Source organism: Brassica napus, chromosome A9, assembly GCF_020379485.1.
Source record: "Brassica napus cultivar Da-Ae chromosome A9, Da-Ae, whole genome shotgun sequence".
In the NCBI taxonomy this organism is placed as follows: domain Eukaryota; kingdom Viridiplantae; phylum Streptophyta; class Magnoliopsida; order Brassicales; family Brassicaceae; genus Brassica; species Brassica napus.
This window is the reverse complement of record NC_063442.1, coordinates 40,077,664-40,092,828: the sequence shown is the minus strand read 5'-3', so window position 1 is coordinate 40,092,828 and position 15,165 is coordinate 40,077,664. Positions and strand designations below refer to the sequence as shown.

Here is a 15,165-nt window from a genome sequence, read left to right as displayed (position 1 = left end):
ACCAACCCTCTAGTATTAGCAAAAACATGAGATATTTTATTCAGTTGGTTGAAACATTTGCTATATGCATTTGAATCCGCATCAGTTTTTTTTTATGATATCAGTCTTTTTGGGATTTTGAAAAGGTTTTATTCAGATATATAATAAAAAACGAAGTTGGATCCAAATCGGGTTCTCCTAGTTATGGTTTTGATGTATAAATCATAAATAAACCAGATAATTGTTGTATCCAATGTATTCAAATATTTCATCTTAAATTCAAATTATCTTATTCAAAAAAAAAAAAAAAAAAAACCAAAAATACTCATCTAATACGGTTCAAATCAATTGTTTGATCTGAAGAGTAATCGTGGATACAATTTGGTTTGAATATTTTTATCCAAATTAGCCCATTTAATTTAAATAAAAGTAAATATTTTTTATTTATGATATTTTAGGCATTGAATTATTATAAATATGATTATAACTAATATTTTGAGATACATATTTTCAGAAATTTTTGGATAGTTATTTGGTTTTCGATTTGGATCGGTTTCGATACTTGTTCTTCGGATATAGTAATTTAGGACATGCTCAAATATTTATCTTGGGTTCGGTTCAATATCTTCAATTTTGGGTCAGTTTCAGATTGATATTAGGATGCGGATGTTTTGTCCAACCCTACGAAACATGTGTTTCGTGAAACAAAAATGATGTTGATTTTTAATTTGTTTGTTCCATTCTTGATACGTTAGGATTGTCTTTTGTAGGTGGGGTTTATGAATTAAGAAAAAAAAAAAAGTCAAAGCTAAATACAGGTGACGTCGTAATCAATTGTTTCAGTCTCATGTATCCGTAGCCGCGATTAGCCGACCATACTGTCATCAACGTTTACAATAATTAGCAAGAAAAAAAAAAAGGAAAGAACGTAAAAATCACACCGTCCAAAAGAAGAAGAAAAAAAGCAGAGGAGTGCATGGCACGGACCTGAGAAGGGTGGATATTTTGTTTAGTGGTATATGTCAACATCTCTCAGTTAACAAGTCCCACCCACTCGGGATCTGATATATAAAGAGGAAAGCGATTTCATAACCACACAACACATCTCCTCCCGCTATTCCTCTGTTTCCATAAAACAAAGAGGAAGCCATCCTCTTGTCTTTTTTTTATTCTCCAGTGGATCATCTTCTCATACATTCTTCTATCTCGTTACCTTCAAAGGGTCAAGAGAGAGAGAGAGAGAGAGAGAGAGAGAGACATCTAAATATGGCTACAGCTAAGAACAAGGGAAAATCCATCATGAGCTTCTGTACCAGCGAAGTAGAGAAAATGGATCATGAGATGGAATCAGAGGAGGCCCTCCAATTTAAGAGTAAAGATAATTCAGTTTCAGGTACAGACATGTGGAAGCCATTTGTTGGAGAAACATCCTCGACGTTGTCGCAGAGAAGCCTTAGAAAGATTAGGACCATTGACCGACATAACCACCCTTATCTTTTATCCTCTTCCTATGTTACTCCTGATCAGCCGCCGCCACCAACCACTGCTTTTCCCTTTTCCCTTGCTCCATCTAATATTCAAAACCAGCAACTGTTTTCATACCCGAGGCAAATGATCTCGTTTGGTCCTCAACATCAGGTGCATCCATTTTTAAACGCACATCAACAACATATGATGCAGTACTGGAGAGACATACTGAATCTGCCACTGCCACTACAATTAGCGAGACCGGTAATCCAACCCTTCAGCGCCACCAAGCTGTACAGAGGGGTCAGGCAACGCCACTGGGGGAAATGGGTCGCTGAGATCCGCAAGCCAAGAAACAGAACACGTCTCTGGCTCGGGACATTTGACACAGCAAAGGAAGCTGCTATGGCATACGACCGGGAGGCCTTCAAGCTGAGAGGCGAGACAGCAAGGCTTAATTTCCCGGAACTCTTTCTGAATAAGCAAGAGTCCACTCCGCTGCATCAGAAACAGCCTGAAACGCCTGCTGCTGCGGAGGCAAACGAGAGAGGAAATGATGATTCGAGTGTGGCAGTGGGAGGGGTGAGTGATGACACAGGTTGGGCTGAGGCATGGTTCAATGCAATTCCAGAGGAGTGGGGACAAGGAAGCCCTCTCTGGGATGATTACCATTTTCCTATTTCTTATAACCAGAAGGAAGATCATGAACAAGATCAACCACCCCGACAAAAATAAACTCTGAATTATTATGATAATATTACAAAGCTAGTTTGCACTTTCACTTTTATCAGTCCTCCTATCATACATAGACAATTAGATAGTTGTATGCATGACTTGTGATCTAGATGGAGACAGTTTTTGTCATCTCCTCCCACCATAACTCCCACATTCTGATTCTCTATCATCGGCGTAGTTTTTGTTGATAGGTAATTGTGAGGATCTAATGGGATCAATCCTCACTATATATAAGCTTTGTTGGTGTTTAAACTTTTCCAATACCCCATTGTCTTGGAATCAATAAGTCAATGTGATCCGAGTGAGTAAGTTGTCTTACTTTTACAATAGAAAAAGAGTGAGAAGATCAACAATAATCCAACTATAGTATTTGGGAATAAAAAATGGACCGATATGACTCATTGAATGTCAAGTGAGAGTAGCCATCGGCATTCGGTTCTCGGTTCGATTTCGTTTTTTTCACTTTTTCGGTTCTACATGTTTAAGGATTCGTTCAGATATTAAGAAAAATTGATTCAGTTTCGGTGCAGTTATTCCGGTTTTCAGTTCGGTTCAATAATAAAGTTGAGAATCAACAAATATCCAAGATAATTTTGGTTCCAATTTGGTTTCGGGTTTTTGATTAATTAGAGATAAAAAGAAAGAAAATTCAGATTTTTCTAATTAAGTATCAGATTTTTTTCAGGTTTTAGATAGAAATTTGGATAATTCAGATAGTTTTAAATATTTCGGATAAAATGTAATTTGGTCGATCATTTTTTTGGATATTTTGATTTATAAATAATATTTTAAACTATTTGATTATTTTAAAACTAAAGTGAAATTTCATAAAAATACATCAACTAAATATCGATAAACTCTTTTTTTCTTTAATACCTAATTTTTTTCGTTACTCAGTTAAAGAGTTTATCAAAATTTATTTGGAGTAGTGTATGAAAAGTTTCGTAAAACTAAATATAATTAACATTTATAAGTATATAAATTATATTTATAAAAGTTCGTATACCAATTTAGTTTCGGTTTGGTTCTGGTTCGGTTTAGATTTTTTGATTCTAGATATAAAATCCACTCAAGCAAGTGATATGACTAAACCAAAACCCAATTTTTTGGTTCGGTTTGATTTAATTTTTTCGGTTCGGGATAAAAGTATTCCGGGCATTGGTGAGACAGTGTTATATCATTCTTGGAATTTTAGTCTCGCGTTATCCTTATGTGATTTATTAGTTGGATATGTTCTTAGCAAAGACTTGGGCCTTATTCAGGGCCTAGCCCTTCCTAACACGGAGTAGAGATGATAGAACACAGAAGAGACACGTGTTAAACTTGTGACAACTCGGAGAGTTGGATAAGTCCCTTCACAAGTCAGAAGATCCACCGATCCTCTCTTACCATGGCCAAGCCATCCTCTCCTCTGCTCAAATCCCAGTAACACAACTCTCCCTCTCTCTATCTCTCTCTTCCTTTCTTCCAATGGCTGCAATCGCTTCTCTTTCCTTCCCGGCGCTTGGCCAATCTGGAAAGCTTTCCAATCCCACGCCTTCTCGTCCTCTCGCCTCCTTCTCCGCCATCTCCCGGAGGATTTCTCGCCGCTCTCTGACTTCTTCTAGACCTTCCACTTCCTCTTCCAAATTCGTTATCCACTGCATGTCTAGTGTCACCGGTTAGTAAAATCTCTAGCTTTCTTTTTTCATTTCGTTAGCCGCATTTAGCAATACTTTGTTTGTATCTCAGATGTGCCACCTGTATCGGAGACGAAGTCGAATTTCCTCAAAGCTTACAAGCGGCCCATCCCAAGCATCTACAACACCGTGTTACAGGAGCTCATCGTACAGCAGCATTTGATGAGGTACAAAAGGACTTACCGATACGACCCCGTTTTCGCACTCGGCTTTGTAACCGTCTATGATCAGCTCATGGATGGATATCCGAGCGATCAGGATCGTGATTCCATTTTCCAAGCTTACGTTGAAGCTTTGAATGAGGATCCTAAGCAATACCGGTTAGCTCCCCCTCTCTCTTAATAGTTAGTTGAAAGATAGAGTTGAACCTTTTTTTTGTTTCCATAGAATTGATGCGCAGAAGATGGAGGAATGGGCGAGAAGCCAGACGTCTGCTTCACTAGTTGACTTCTCCTCTAAGGAAGGAGAAGTTGAAGCGATTCTTAAGGACATTTCAGAAAGAGCTGGCAGTAAGGAGGGGTTCAGTTACAGCAGGTTCTTCGCTGTTGGCCTCTTTCGCTTGCTTGAGCTTGCTGGTGCTACTGATCCTACCGTCCTTGACAAGGTCATACTACTCATCTTGTGTATCCTATTCATGTTTGTATGTATTCATTCTCTAATTTTGGATCTCTGTGTCTCATCATGGAACAACAGCTTTGTGCATCCCTAAATATCAACAAGAAAAGCGTGGATCGGGACCTCGATGTGTATCGCAACCTCTTGTCAAAGCTTGTCCAAGCCAAGGAACTGCTCAAGGAGTATGTCGAGAGGTATTGATGCTGCTAAAACCTACCTCTGTTTGTTACTTAAATCTATAGTCTCGTGGAACCTTAACGTTGCTTGTGGTGTGGTTATTTTAGGGAGAAGAAGAAGAGAGGGGAAAGAGCCGAATCACAGAAAGCTAACGAATCAATCTCCAAGTCTCTGGGAGATAATAATAGCCTATCTTTCTTGGTTTAATGGAAATCCTAAACAAATCAATTTGTAATTTTTTGTTTATTGTTCTTAGTAACAACATCATCTACTTGACTTTATACATGTGCTCATTCCTAAGAACATATATCTCTCTCTTTTGATTTTATGAGTTTTTTTTTTTACATAATTGTTGATGCATGTAGTTTAGATACATTGATAGTTTAGAATGCATGGATAGAATCAATAGTCTTTTAACTAAGGTGAGAGATATCAACCTCATCAGGAATCTTGAAGGTATCAGCAGCACCAAACTTTCTATATTCCTCGCCTTCTTCAGCCACTGAGTCGTCTTCATTATCATCACTCTTCCTGATGGCGGGGTGTCGAAGGGTCGTACATGCTTCTGGACCGGCAGTCATGAGTTGCAAGCATGTTCACTTGGCCAAGGTGTGAAATCTCTACCATCACTGTTTCATCATCCATTGGCAGTGGCTGTTTCCACGGCTCCCCATCCATCCTCATGAATGTATGGTCCGCTGCACCTTTGCGAAATTCGAACCGAACCCGGTTTGCCTAGTCACCAAAGAGAAACCAACTCGTTATAATTTGTACTCACTCAATCATCATATCGGTATATGTCTATGTGCCACTTACCTGGGCAAGTCGTGTGCCGTGCCCATTTGGAGCGAGTAGGACAAGACCGTGCCAAGCATTTCTGAACCCAACAACCTCAATGAAGCCATCATCAACGAACGGTGGAGTCAAGTCTCTCTGTTGTGTCACAAGAAAATAAATATGCATATTATTTTACCATATTAATATACAAAATGTCAAGAGAATTCAAGACCTACATCGCGTTGTTTCCTGGGATTTGGTGTACCCCAAGGATTTAGTCCTCCAGAAAAGCTGGGCAGATTCAGACATACAATGGACCTGATGCTGTGAGAGCAGAAACACAAGTCAGGAATTAGAGATTTTTTTTTAATTAGTGGTTGAACAGCATAGAGCACTCATTTGACACATTTGGGATGTAAATAAAAGATCAAACACACAGAAAAATCCCAAGACTATCCAACATGAAATTCGTGACTGACACTTAGCCCGCAGGACCATTTAGACTGAATGAATAAAACATTACCTATGGGGTATGTGGAGGTCATGCCATTGGCCATTTTTATTTGCAATCTTAACCTTTGCAAGCTGAGCTATGTTCCTGCAGAGGAAGACATGATAGAGCTTTCTAATGTATCGCGCACGAGAGCAGAAATATATAATACAGAGATCAAGTTACGAAAAAATGTGGACTCCATTACCGAGAAAATGTAACCACCACAATATTACATCCATTTAAAATTAGAGTGTAAGACTCCAATTAGAGTATAGAGATGTTGAAGAGTATTCAAATTTGACATATTTGGCACACAACGAGGCCCAATCATAGAAATGAATGTATACAGAGAATAACTATTGGCGCCAAATTTCCAATTACTGACATTATAACAGTATAGTTAAAAGTTAAAACAAAGGACTGGGCCAAAGTTCATTGAAAACATTTAGAAAAATGTTTAAGAAGCTCTCAAGGTTGGACACAAAAAAAAAATGTGAATGAGAAATTGGGGGGAGCTGAAACTTAGGGGCAGGAAAATAGTGAAACTAAACAAAGTGTATATATATATTCACATCTGTTTACCGTGAAGCAGGGTGGAAAAGAGAGGCACAGAACCATCCTTGCGTGCAACCAAGCTTTACATACGTACTCTACCAAATTGTAAAAAAAAAGTGGGAATGTGAAGCCAATGCAAAGTATGTACTACTTGTAAGCGTAATCACACTAACAAAATCATAATCACAGCAGAAGCCTCCAGGGTAAGGAAACTTCTACGAACAAGGTACCTGATTAACCAGCTGATTCTTAAATTTTTCAGGGTGTAGCTTCCTCTCAGAATGAAACGCATAAGAAATTTGAGCATCCATTCCTGCACATGCACAATCAAACTTACAAGGGGGATTTATCTCTGAAATCGATAATCAGGGGAAACTTAACCGCCGTGCTATTATGCTTATTACTGACTCAAGAAAAATCCAGAGGCAAATAGAAGAAGCATATTAGCATTTTGTAGGCAAAAATAAAATAAAAAAAATTCTCACCCAGGCTGAAGTAATTCCAGAATCCCCCGCGAAACGTGTGGTAACCTTCCTGGAAAGAGTAAACGACATCCATATAATAAGAGAAAATGAGTCAGAACTATTCTCGCAGAAAGAGTTATTTACCCTGTTAAGTTCATCTGTTGGAGAGACACGGTGAAATGCATGTAGAGAATGAGGTAACTCAAGAGGTGCAAGAGGATCACAAGGGCCTTCTTTAGGAGCCTTCATCCTCATAAGTATGTGCCAACTTAAAAGTAAAACAAAATGTATATTCATAAACTCTATTGTTAAAAAAAAAAAAGAGACAGATATGTATATACATACTTGTCAATCTTCATCTCTTTGGCCTTGAGCACTTTATCCAAAAACAACTCCACCGAAGCCCTATCAGTTCCCGGATTTTTCTTTCCCTGAAGAGGAGATTGAAAATGCTTCTTGATATATAGTAAAGAAACAAATGATGAGGAGAGAGTGTAGTGTAGTGTAACAACTCACCCATCCAAATGCAAAGGGAAGGTTGTTTCCTGTGCCCAAAGGTACGGTGGCGATAGGAGGAGGATGTGATAGTTTAAGGTCACATACAACTCCAAGGAGCCACCCAGCAGTTCCATCACCTCCTGCAACCTATATATAATAATAAAGATTGTAAATCAGAAAATGGTAGTGAAAGAGAGCGTTGTAATTTAATTTAATACAAACTCCTCCTCCTCCTCCTCACGATTATTTTTAACTTGTCCCGGATGTGACAAGCGAGATCGTCATCCTTTAGCCTCTCGAGGTTGAGATATATTCTGCGAAGCACCTTATCCGGAGTCTCCACCCCAAGATCAAACACCTGAGCACACCAGATTGACAGTGGTTTAATATTAAATTAAAAAAAAAAACAAGATGGAGCGATGAGATTACCTGATTATCATTGAGAAGAGAGCGGTAGGTAAGGAGGAGCTCCCCACCCAGCTGACCACCGCTTTTGGAGTTGATGAAGACGAGAACGGGACTCTCGGGAGGAGCGATGGTTGGTGCCGGAATCGGAGATTCCGGCGAGAGGACGTAAGTAGGGATGTAGAATTCCTTGAGAAAATCTGATAAACTATCCATGTCGTCTCGTCGTGGGATGAATCAGTGATTCAGATTCAAAACAACCTGCTTCTTTTTTTTAAGAGAAAGTAGAATCAGATGGGATCTGTGATCAACAACAGCAAAAGACAGGTACGGTTTTTGATTGGAGCATGAGAAAATGGTGGAAGGTATCGGGATCCGAAAAGATAATGATGAAATGAAATGATATTCTTGTCTTGAATATTAAATACAGTATAAAAGGTGAAACCGTAAAGAAGATTCATGGAATACTTGGGGGTTAGAGAAAGGAACAGGGTCCCCACGTGTGAGATTCTTGGTAGCGACGGCGCCTCCGGATTCTGACGCGGACTGACTGAGAGTCATGCGCCCGCGTTACTACTCGTCCTTCCGTTTTTTTTTTTCAAATTCCCACTGTGGGTTGTTTGTTGGGTTTGGTAAACCGGTTTCGAGCACGTCTCTTCTTCTTATTTCCACCTTCTCGGTCTAATTATCACCGTTATATTTGGACACAAAATTTGAACCATATCTTATACAAAAACTTCATAGTCTAATGTCGTCTGGTTCCACCAATCGTAGCTTCAGTTTTGGTTTAGTCAAAGAGTATTTTACACACAATTATCAATTTCCCACAAACCCAAATTAATCAATTTCTAGACTTATACATAAATAATAAAATTAAAAGATGACATTTATCATTAATCATTTTTATCTGATATTTAAATATTTAAATTAAAAAATCTATGTGAAATAATGATAAAAAATTCTTCTTAAAATTTAAAACTTAATTTCTAAGATTTTTTTTTTAATAATGTATATGTCAAAGTACATGTACATTTTGACCAACTAAAAACCCAACAATTAATTCTACTCTTTAAAAGTCATGTTGTCAACGGACATAATAAGAAAGTTATTAGGAGACATCAAAATAAATTAGCTCTCGGTTATAAAATGTCAAATCTCAAATGTTAAAATTCAAACCGGAAAATAGTGGTAACTTTTAAAATGAAATAATTTGACTAAAAATTATTCAGTACTTTTAAAAGTTTATTTTAATTATTATTATCTAAAAATTATTAAAATATATTTATATTTTTTGATACAATTTTTTGTTTCAAAAAAAAGATCATTTTAAAATGGATTGAGTAATTCTTTTGGTATGTTAAAAGAATCTATTATATAATAGGAGAGTTTTTCTCCTCCTGATGCGACACGTCAGCGGTCTGTGGGTCCCACTTTTTAAAAGTGTGAAAAAATGTAAAATATGTGACTCGAACCCGGGTTGTTGAGATATAAACACCTACAACTATACCATTGCACTAAAGGATACTTTGTACATTGATGGTCGGAAGTAATATATATTATAAAGGTCGGAAACTAATATAACATTGTGGACCCCACTTCTTTTTTTTTTTTAATTGATGGGTAACGAATGGACTTCGACAAAAAGTAGGCTTTGGGCTTATTGATTTTCTGTTTATTATGCTTTGCATCTACCCAAAGTGGTGATACGGACAAAGCTAAGAAGATTAGGGAAGCCGCCATCTTCACCATCTCCTTCGTCGCTTGCGATTCCCCTTTCGGCAATCAGCTATTATGGTCGATCTTTAAGGCTTTAAGCACGTTCTGCGCCTACCAAACGCTTAGTTTCTCCTCTAAAGCCTTCAGAGCTCTCATATATATAGAATCCCTCGAAGTAATAGCTCCATCTTGTCTCAAACTTTTCTTTCTCAGTTTTCCGATCGCTTTACTTTCTCATATCCGTCACGAAAATGACTTATTCAACTGCTCCAGCCGCTTCAGCCGCCGTTCCCTACTCCACCTTCAACTCTCTCCGCCTTGGAAGGTCCACTCAGTCCATTGTTGGTCGGCTCATCTGATTCTAGGATTCCAGGAACATTAACAAGAATGGAGAGTTTATGGGCATCACCATTCTCCTCCTTGATGAACTGGTGATGATTGTTTCTAACTTATTTTTTATCACTTTAACTCTGCTTTGCTTATTCTTTGTTCATATATGAAACGTGTCTTCATCTTTTTGTTTTGGTTTTGTCTATGGGCTTTTTTATGAACAACTAATGATTTTTCTCTGTTTTTCTTACAGGATTCTGTGATCTACGGTTTCATCCCTGCAATCTCCAAACAAAACAGGAAAACTGAATGAATTATGTTTTTAGCAACCAAATCTAAAAGAAATAAAAGACATCTTACTTAACAAATTAAAACCTTTTCTCTTGCAGATTTAGACGACGACGAAGCATCCGAGGACCAACGACAATGGAATGATGCGGACGAAGCCTAACTGATGTAAGTAAACTCCTCTTCAATAACGCAACACACTATTATCGCTCCCCAATCTCACAAACTTAAGCTCTAATCATGCCAGGGATCCCACAGGTGATGTTGTCCCGACGACGGAGAAAAAAAAAGAAAGATAACCTAACGTTTTTTTATTTTCAGTTTTTAAGTTCAAATCATGTTTTAGACATAGAGCCCAACATAATCTTAGCGATGAAGATTAGTGTAGCTTTAATATATGCTACAACGGTCCTTGAGCTTCCTAACAAGTACTAGCAAACAATGTGTATTTTGAAAAAATAAAATAATTTTGTAATGCAATTTGAAACTTTGAGTATTTATTCAAACAACGGATATATACAGAGTTGATAACTTAATATGGACCCCCAAATAAGTTGGTGATGCGCTGTCACAATATCTGTCTTTTTAATTTCATATACCTGACGTAAGCTTCTTCATCTTCTTCTCTTTTCCTTTCCGTTGTTCCACGCTCTCTGTTTCATGTTTAGGTCTTTTTTACATTCTCTATATTTTACCTTAATTATACTTTTTGAATTTTCCTTCCATTTTGGGAGATGTCTCTAACTTTAGTTAATCGTCAAAAGCTAGGATCAATTTTGTTGTCTTATTTCCGATAAATTTTATTCTTTAATTTGCACAAATCTTAAACAACACCAACATCCCGTAAATCATACGCCCCACCGATATCAAAAGTAACCAGCCCCGCGCTTGCGCGGGGTCTCAGCACCTAGTTTATTTAAGATGATGGTTATTAGTCCATCTACCATCCGCCTTTCCAATCCGACGGCTGTGATACATGTTTAGAGTCGATATAACGGTGGAAAAATGGAAACAGAAGAAATAGTTAACATGTGCTGTTGTGTGTGAAGAAGAACCAAACCAAAAGAGAAATGGCAGCCGCAGCAGCTCTCTCAGCCCAACCCAACCGCCTTATTAGCACAGCCTCCGTTGCTCTTCTCCATCTTCCCACCAAGCTCAAGTTCCCTTTCTTTCCCACTCGGCAGCTGTGGCGGAGCCAGTTCTAGAGCCACTAAGATATATATAAATTGGTTTTGTGTTAGTAACATTTAGTGGCTGGTTTAGTTTGGTAATGGATACTTGTCTCGTGATCAACCACTCTGTGTCTCGCTCTCGCATAGATAAAGTATTCCCATATTATATCTCTCTCATTCTGATTCGATCTAAAGATTAACATATTTTCCATCAAAAACCAAACTTGAATGTCCATTCATGTGAACTACTAATTCTTCTTACAACAAACCAAGCTTTTGATATCAACAAGAAAAGAAAAATGATAAAAGAAATGTACTTCCGCAATGCAGAGTAAACACAAGTAGGAGCTTAGTAGGAGGGTCAGTTCAAACCGTATGATCCGACAATGTTGCTTACAGTTTGAGCAAAGGTTCTAGAGGTTATCTTCTTGCCAGGGACATGGAATGGGTTTGAGACTGCGTCCACATAGGCAGCATGGAACTTCCTGAAGAACTGTAGAAAGCAGAGGAATGAAACTATTGTTAGTAAATTGGTGGTAAGAATATGAGCGACAGAGAAAGAGTATGAGCTTATTAAGTAGTATCTGGAGCAGGTTGAAAAGCTGGCTCTTACATTTCTGACATCGGTGTCTCTGACATCCAAATCAGTTGTGACCAGTATAAATTTCACTTTGGTATTAGTCAAGTAACCATACCTGAGAAGGACCCAAAGAAATATAAGTATCAACAGACAGAGAATGAGACAGGGCTTAGTGCTTACACTTTGTAGTTGAGTGTAGGATAGAGTAGGCCAAGAAAAGCCTCGTTCAACGTCGTTTTGGGATTGTTCACTGTAATATACAAATTGAAGACACGTGTAAAAAGACATAAAAAAAAGGACCAAGCAAAGCAATGCGATGCAGACATAAAAAAAAAACAAAAGGGAAACATGGAAGTGAAGCAAGAAAGGACCTCGCTCTTCGATGACGTCGAGTGAGCAATGAACGACGTGGTGGAGCTTGAGGGCATCATCAGCGTCGGTGAAGCTCTGTATGTAAAGCGGATTGTTCTGTTTTATGGATCCAAAATTCAGAAATCAGAATGTTAAAGTCGCATCAAATCAGAAATCGGAATGTAAAGTCAGCTGCTTTTTTACCTGGTGGCCGACGACGGAGACGCAGACGATCATCTTTCTTTCTTCCTCCCTTTGCAGATCTTGAGATCCCGAAATGGTTAGAAATCCACATTTTTATGGGCCGGGCTGTATAACGTTTGGGCCTTTTAAAAATAAACATTAAATTTTGAACTGATCCCAGCCAGGGAAGGATTCTGTTTACTGGCATCAACCGTTCATCTCTCTCATTAAATGTCAATATTTTGGTAATCAAGGATTTAAACTTATAGAATAGTTTTCGCGCCTTTGAAAGTGCAAAATTATTCTTTTGTTGACAAATTTATTAACATGTATGTTTATTCACTAATATATTTAGGCATGGATGTTCAGTTTTAGATTGTTTATGTTTTTCGGTTCAGTTGTCATTTTTGGTTTTCGTTTCAAAAAAAATATGAAATTTTCGGTTATTTACGAATTTGGATTTAGTTATTTTGGTTTGGTTTAAATAGTAATGTTTGAAACCAAATTCGAGTACATAGGCCTGAATAAGAATATGAATTTTTTGATCTTATTTTGACTTAGGTAACTATGTTTTAAATTTACGAACTTATATAAGCAATATTTGGTTTTCTTGATGTTTTGTCGGGCTCAGCAAAAGGGTTAATAAAATTTGTATGATAGTGTTATTATCTTGCTCGGATGCTTCAAGTTAGACTTTGATCTTTCTGGATTTGTCTTTTTGTTCTTCATCCTATAAATAAAAAAAAATCAGTCAAGTAATGAAAAACCAACTCACTATATGCTAAATATGTCATTAGCAACAAACATGTAGTAATCATATATCTTGATTCTTATGTTTAAAAATAAAATAAAAACGAGAAAAAATTCTTATGTTTGCTTAATTGGCATGAGATCAATATTTATAAAAAAAAAAATAGAACAATTCTCTCAAATAGCTATTTTTAAGTTTTTATCACAAAAAGAACCCTAAAAATAATCAAAATAGTCTTTTTTATTTTAAAATTTTTAATTTTTAATTTTTTAAAAATAAAACCATATCACCAAAACTCTATCCCTTATCTCTAAATTATAAGTCTATATTAGTTAACCCTAGGGTAAAAATACATATTTTGATCATTTTAATCATTTTAATCCTTTAATAAAACTTATTTTGGTCATTTTCTTTATCAAAAACTATTTTTCTGACAAAAACTTAAAAAGAAATATCCTAAGAAATTTTTCCTTATGTAAATTACTTCTAACCAGAGCCATTGCGGTATACTCGCTAACTGAAATTTTAGAAACAGTAATGCAAAAGATTAAGAGTGTTTTCGGGTACACAAGCACCAATGAATATGATAAATTTGCTTAGTAAAATTGGATTATCTTGATTGATATTATGGTTTGGTGTGTTCACGTAGACACATAAATTTTAGGGAAAATTGCCAAAACAGAATAAAAAAACAGAATGGTTGTCCCTATGGTATAAATTCAAATTAAAGTTGTCCCTATAGTATAACTCTCTTCATAATACCAAAATTAATCTTAAATTTATTCCAATTTAAATGGTTAACTAGACTTTGACCCGCGCTTTCAAAGCGCGAGATTTTTTCCGATGTAAAATTTTGTTTTAAATTTTAAGATATTTTCTAATTATAAGAGTATGTGTTTCAATATTTTATTATCTAATATGGTTTTATTTTTTATGATTTTTTGAGATTTTAAATTATTATTAGATGTCAAAAATTATTTTAAAGCTATAAATTTATTATTATATAATTTTTAAAAAATCAATTATTTTTGTAATTCTACTATATTTTAATGATTTAAAGCGCGGAGATTTGTTTATTTTTATATATGTTTGTTCAAATTTTGATAATTATAAGATTATGTATTTTTATATAAGATAATCTAATCTATTTACAATTTTGTTGATTTTAAGAGAAGTATGTATACTCTTAAAAAAAATTTAAGAAAAAATTACAATAACAATATTTTTATAAATTGAAATGTAATTTATTAGAAATAACCATATTTTATTTTTATATTAATTTGTTTAATTCTTAAATGTATCATCTATACTTAAAAAACAGTTTTTTTCTAGGACAAAAATCTCTTATAGACCAAATGGTCAAAAAAAAATCTAGAGCATCCAAAAATAATCTACATGGACCAATTAAAGGGAAATGACGATTTTGCCATTAATAAAAGAGTAATATGAGCCATTGGATCGTCACATCTATGTTTTAATCTTGGTCATACAACTTCATACATATCTAATTCTCCCTCCTTCTCTTTCTTTAATCTCAGCCACTCACATCCACACAATCTTCGTTATCTCATTCTCTCATTCGAGTTGGTAAAACTAGTATAACTCGTAAAACTAAACATTTTAAAAAATTATATAATTAGTATACAAATGTTATAATTTACACATGAAAAAAAAAAAATTCTAATTGGTATATGATGACAAAAATGTCATCTAATTCATTTAAGATTTTTCAATTCTTTGTTAAATTATTGCATTACAAATTTAATTTTATATTATGTATTGTATACTTTTAAGGTTATTAACTATATTAGCCATATTTTTATGATAATCAAACATCGAACATATTTTATAAAGCTATGATGTGAAAATATTGGGACAACCCTTATAACTAGACATATAAACAATATATATATATATGTATATAACTTTTATTATATATTAGACGAGTAT

The 15,165-nt window shown here is 35.8% G+C and overlaps 3 protein-coding genes and 1 pseudogene across 3 annotated transcripts; 2 read left to right on the top strand and 2 right to left on the bottom strand.

Annotated features, from left to right (window-relative positions):
* The first annotated feature begins 324 nt into the window (after positions 1 to 324).
* LOC106365226 (ethylene-responsive transcription factor ERF053) lies at positions 325 to 2,320 on the top strand. Its single transcript, XM_013804675.3, has one exon. The coding sequence runs from the start codon at positions 1,246 to 1,248 to the stop codon at positions 2,179 to 2,181; it is 936 nt and encodes a 311-aa protein (XP_013660129.1). The 5' UTR covers positions 325 to 1,245; the 3' UTR covers positions 2,182 to 2,320.
* A 1,173-nt stretch (positions 2,321 to 3,493) lies between these two features.
* Positions 3,494 to 5,001, top strand: LOC106368798 (protein THYLAKOID FORMATION 1, chloroplastic). Its single transcript, XM_013808842.3, has 5 exons — positions 3,494 to 3,841; positions 3,913 to 4,180; positions 4,248 to 4,464; positions 4,554 to 4,669; positions 4,760 to 5,001. The coding sequence occupies exons 1-5, from the start codon at positions 3,652 to 3,654 to the stop codon at positions 4,857 to 4,859; spliced, it is 891 nt and encodes a 296-aa protein (XP_013664296.1). The 5' UTR covers positions 3,494 to 3,651; the 3' UTR covers positions 4,860 to 5,001.
* Positions 4,881 to 8,472, bottom strand: LOC106368797 (annotated as a pseudogene).
* Positions 8,473 to 11,554: 3,082 nt separating this feature from the next.
* On the bottom strand, positions 11,555 to 12,573 carry LOC106365228 (trafficking protein particle complex subunit 2-like protein). The gene is made up of 5 exons (XM_013804676.3): positions 12,486 to 12,573; positions 12,302 to 12,398; positions 12,111 to 12,180; positions 11,964 to 12,045; positions 11,555 to 11,843 (listed from the first exon to the last, which is right to left on the bottom strand). Exons 1-5 carry the CDS (start codon positions 12,516 to 12,518, stop codon positions 11,712 to 11,714), a joined length of 414 nt encoding a protein of 137 aa, XP_013660130.1. The 5' UTR covers positions 12,519 to 12,573; the 3' UTR covers positions 11,555 to 11,711.
* Positions 12,574 to 15,165: the final 2,592 nt, after the last annotated feature.